This window comes from Eucalyptus grandis, chromosome 8 (assembly GCF_016545825.1).
Source record: "Eucalyptus grandis isolate ANBG69807.140 chromosome 8, ASM1654582v1, whole genome shotgun sequence".
NCBI classification, from domain to species: Eukaryota; Viridiplantae; Streptophyta; class Magnoliopsida; order Myrtales; family Myrtaceae; genus Eucalyptus; species Eucalyptus grandis.
The window spans coordinates 21,507,262-21,512,210 of record NC_052619.1 but is presented as its reverse complement, the minus strand read 5'-3'; the positions used below and the strand labels follow the sequence as shown (position 1 = coordinate 21,512,210).

Sequence of the window (4,949 nt, the reverse complement as noted above, 5' to 3'; positions counted from 1 at the left end):
TTTTTTGGCTGTCCCCATTTATCTCAAGGGCTTCTGCTAGATGCATCCTGAGAAGGGCTTCTGCTAGATGCATCCTGAGAAGAACGTCATATGTTTGCTTTCTCCTTCCATTTTCCTATTTTAACTACAAAACATTAGAATTATCTTTAATATGACAATGTTGCAAAATTGGTAGCTCTTCTAGTGGCAGCTGAGCTTAATCGAAATTGGAAGATGATAGCAAGGTTGATATCATACTCCTAATCTGGCAGGAGACTTGCGATCACTGAATATTTACTGAAGCGACTAACCTCATCTTCTAAATTGTGGTTCATTGCAATTCATATAAAATATGAGTTTTGTTCGTTAAGGTCAGATAACTGCAGTTTTCTCCCGAGTTTGTGGGCTTTTTTTCTATACATAATAAGCAGTTCGTTGTCAGTTTATTTGAAAATAGGATTTTATAACAGGAGTCTACAATCTCTTATATTCTTTTTATTTCAAGAAGGATGTTGGAAGTTTCAAAATGGTTCTTTCTCAGGCATAAAAAAGTTATATTTATTCTCTGTCGTCAGCGATCGGGAAGCATATAGATAACTTTGAATTTTGAAACTAATGGGCAAGGCAGATGACTTTGAAGGTCATATTTGTTTTTCACTTGAATTCGCTGCAACTTCTTAACATTTTTAATCAAGAAGAAAATGTTGAAATGGAAGATTTCATTTGCCCAAAACTTGATCATCCTTCACACTACCAATCCAAATTGGATAAGCATGAAGAAGACTAAAACAAGAAAACCATAAAGAGATATTATGGTTTAATATTTACATATTCTCACATCATCATTTGATATGATAAATAAACAGCCAAATGTACGTCATTCGAATTTAAATAGGGGAATGGACATGACTGGAAACTGGACGAATATCATTCACAACAACAATCGACAACGAAGAACTAATTTTCATGCATCAGCCAGCAGGAGAAACGGTATATATGGTCTGAATTATGGTGAGGGTGAAGAGGAAGATGGCGCAAAGGAGAGACAATATAGACCAAGGACTCCTGAAGTAGGTCTTGATGAGATTAGCCCTCCACTTGTTCCAGGGCTTTTTGCAGTACTTACTGACCTTATTTCGCAAGGCCTCGAGGCTGTTGTTTTCATCTAACGCCATGTCCTTGTTCAAGGAGTTGAATAGCTCAGCGACCGCCTTGTCGCTCCCAAAATCATTTTGGATGATGCCACGGGCGTTGAGCAATGTGACATCCCGCTCGGTGTCAATGATGTCATCCATGAAGTACATGTAGGCCGTGACCTCGTTCCCGGCCCCGTCATGAAAGCGCTCGAATGTCATGAGGTTGAGGAACTTGGACTCGGTGGTGTCGTTCACCATGATAGGAGGGAGCCTCAGGACCCCGCCAGCAAAGGAGATGTCCTTGAAGCTGTCAGTCCTGCTCTTCTCCAACCGGATCCCGGCCTCCTCTAGCTCGGTCGCTGACTGGATTGTTCTCTCCCCATCCTCAGGCCCCACCTCGTCCGGGTTCCCAGGGAGCAGGAGTCTCTTCCTGTAGACGTCCAAGACGTGCAGGCATTTGCCCATCTTCTCATTGGGCGTGCAAGGGAGAAGAAAAACTCGAGGATGAGCCTGTTTACGAATTCGTGATCCTGTGTTGTGGAGTAAAGTCAGTGAATTGAATATATTGAAAATATGTCTCTTATTTGAACCCATAACAGAAATCCGACTCAAGTAAGTTTTCTAGTTTCGATCTTTCCTAAAGGGTTTCCTTTTTGGATATAAAGAGTATTTATTTAAGAGTGGTTGTTGGTTTTGCCGATCAGAAAGCGAGCTTTTGGCCTTAACATCCAATTATGCTGCAAGCTCAAAAATTACATCCTAAAGAAATTTCAAGTGTTTTGAAGCTAATAAATCTCATGGTAAGACTTAAAAATTCTTTTGTGAGATTGAGATATTGTTTTACGAGAAATCGTGAGGGTTAAACACTCATATGAGAGTATAATTGGAGGTTTAAAAACACCGAGAGTACTGGAATAACATAAGTGTGATTGTAATCTTCATTATATCCCTTCAACTTATAGTGGAATTCTATATTTTTTTTCCGTGAAGTAGGTTACGCTGATCAAATCAAGTGAATTCGATATCTGATTTAATTTTTTTGCTTATTATTGTGTACGATTGCTTGCTTTTGTAACAGAATATTACACCATTGTCATGTCTATAGTACTTGCAGGAAAGGAAAACTGAGAAGTTTCTTCTAGCGGTGATAGATTTAATGGATTGTTAGTTGATCTAGAAATGTGCATCCAACGAGTTTGGAGCATGATTTGATGTATCTCACGTGGGGTTGATCGAAAATCACCAAATGTACTGTTAGGTCAACATAGGACATGTTTGGTAACCATTCTATTCCCAGGAATAATTTTTGTATCAAAAAATTTTTTTCGATTCTGCTCCCTAGATGAGTTTCTGCGCATTTGAAGACGTTTGGCAATTATCCAAAATTTATATTCCCATAATAGAAATGTGTTTGGTAGGACTATTAAATTATTTTGTTTCTTTTTAATTTTTAAATACTTCTATTATATTTTCTTTGTTTTTCTTTTCTTTTTTATATTTTCTTTTTCCTTTCTCTTCTTCTTTCTCCTTTTTGTGGCTGATCGCCGGCCGCCATGGCTAGCGACCGGCAACTAGTAGGGTGAGGTCCAACAAGTTCGTTGAAGTCTTACTAGTGGCCAGGTGAGGCTCTTCTCATCCAGATTTAGCGAGACAAGCCTCGCCAGCCACCGTGTGAGGCTTGGCCTCATTGGCCAATGTAAGGCCTGGCTTGGCCAGGCTAGGGCGAGGCCGACCTTGCGTCACCTGGGTGAGGTTGAGCCTTGTCAGGATAGGCAAGCCTCCGACGAGCTTGTCAGACCTTGCCTAGCCAATCGCCAGCCACTGTCGGTGGCGGCGGCGGTGGCGGTGGCCAGCAATGGCCGATGATCGACTTGGAGGAAGAAGAAGAGAGAAGTAGAAAAAAAGAAAAGAAAAGGGGAAAAGAAAAAGTCGGGCTTAATTCTTGAAATTGTTCCCAGAAACAAGAAGCTAAATTCTACATCTTGATTATGTTCAAAATCTATTCTCAGGAACAAAAAAAAAAAAAGGATTATTGTTTTTGGGAACAAAAATTTACTAAACGGATTTCTGTTCTTTTTTTTTTTTTGTTCCGGGAGAGAAAAGAATACAATTAGTTATTCCCAAAAGTGTTACCAAACAGGACCATAGTAGGCAGCTTGCTTGCTTGTAATAACTTCTCTTACCACGGAGCAAAATCTAGGAAACTAACCTGCATGCCGTCACTCTCGACCGCAACCAGCCGATCCAGCACAAGCATCGGCAGCTGATTCTCTAGCATCAACATGTCTCGCATAATGTATGGTCTAATGTATAACCCCGAGGTTACCGAAAATGGGGTCGTTGGATGCGTATTCCCCCGAAGCCGTATCTTGGTCCTTAGGATCTCAAGCATGAAGCAGCCATCGGTGATCATCAACTTCAGGAAAGGGCCCGCGCCTTCACCATCACCCTCCTTCCACCACGGGTCCAGCAAGTGGTAACTATCCTGGAGCTCCTGTGCCACGTCACTCAGGGACTTAAGGAAGCGCTGACGGGCTTTCCGGACCGCCTAAGGAAGTGGAGGAGCGCGCGGTGCTTGTGGTTCTCCATGGGAAGGAGGTGGTCCTCGCCATGGTGGTAGGGACCAAAGGAGACAGCCTCTGGCCTGTAGGCCTCGCGGTTGAGCTTAGCCACGCAATCGGGAACCCTGTATATTGAGTGCTTCTTCCAGTGCCGCTCATCGTCGAAGTTAGAGCGCATGTGCTCGACGTCTTCAGTGACTTCAACGATCCAGTTGGTCTTGTTCAGGTCCGTCGTAGGCGTTGAAGGACTCATGATGGTTCTGCAAGTTTCACAGGTTCCACAAATTTCTGTTGTGAAGTGTCTTTTGTTCGTTTTAAGATTGAAGAGGTATTGCCAGACCAGCCACGTATGTCGTCACTTTTTGTGCAAAAGTTAAAGAGAGAATCTTGTTTAAGCATGTTCCATGAAGCCGTAGGGAACGACTCCCTGTTATTTATAAGCCTTTGAATTCATTGAAATCTCACAAGCGTCTACCTGAATTAAAAGTGGTCGTATGAATTGAGTACATGTGATGTAAATTTTAAACATGGACTTGGCATTATTTGACTTCATACTCTTGTTGAAAATGCCCGAATTCTTATGTTCCGTAACTTTTTATATCCGGCATTCCTTATATTCACTCTTTCGAGATAAATTACATGACATGCATGTTAAGCCTTAAGTCGTAATTTCAAGTATTGATGACACCATTCAAGGTCTCTTTTACCTGGTCATTGCTAGCTGTCCTACATGACTATATTGGATTTCCGCACAAAAGTTTAAAACTCAATTGACAAAATTGAAAAGTTTATGATACAAATTAACATTCGTATAATAAGTGTAGAACCAATTAAACAATTTCTCTATTTATAGCTGTTTATGAGCTCCAATCGAGATACTTGGATCCATATCAGTTTTTGCATGCTAACATAGGCTTTATACCTCATACTCACTCCTCATATCACGCAACTCTTTAATTCATCTTTCGAGATAAAGTCCAGCACATGCATCTTAGGCCATAAGCTCTAACTAATAATATTGATGACCCCATTTCGGGTCCCATTTGTCTGTGCAACATTTTCACTTTTTAGTCCCAAATTAACCAAATGTTCTGTAGAAAATTCATTTCTTGCTCACAGAGAAAGTGCCCCCGGTTTCTCTTCCAGAAACTTAAAGGCTGTTCCTACTTTTGCTCATAGAAGAAAGAATCCTCGTGATAACCTTCGATTATTAAGTCAATTTTTCACTAAGGTCAATATTACATTAAAATGAGATAATTTACATGCTTAATCA

General features: G+C 40.8%; 1 protein-coding gene across 1 annotated transcript; it reads right to left on the bottom strand.

Moving 5' to 3' along the window:
* Window positions 1-950: 950 nt before the first annotated feature.
* On the bottom strand, window positions 951-3,929 carry LOC120287060 (UPF0481 protein At3g47200-like). The gene is made up of 3 exons (XM_039299727.1): window positions 3,648-3,929; window positions 3,325-3,600; window positions 951-1,625 (listed from the first exon to the last, which is right to left on the bottom strand). The coding sequence occupies exons 1-3, from the start codon at window positions 3,927-3,929 to the stop codon at window positions 951-953; spliced, it is 1,233 nt and encodes a 410-aa protein (XP_039155661.1).
* Between the last annotated feature and the right edge of the window lie 1,020 nt (window positions 3,930-4,949).

Coding starts and splice junctions, on each gene's coding strand:
- LOC120287060 (XM_039299727.1), bottom strand. CDS start 3,929: ATGAGTCCTTCAACGCCTACGACGGACCTGAACAAGACCAACTGGATC. Junction 3,601..3,647: donor TTAGGCGGTCCGGAAAGCCC/GTCAGCGCTTCC, acceptor CAGGAGCTCCAG/GATAGTTACCACTTGCTGGA. Junction 1,626..3,324: donor TCGAGAGTGACGGCATGCAG/GTTAGTTTCCTA, acceptor ATTCGTAAACAG/GCTCATCCTCGAGTTTTTCT.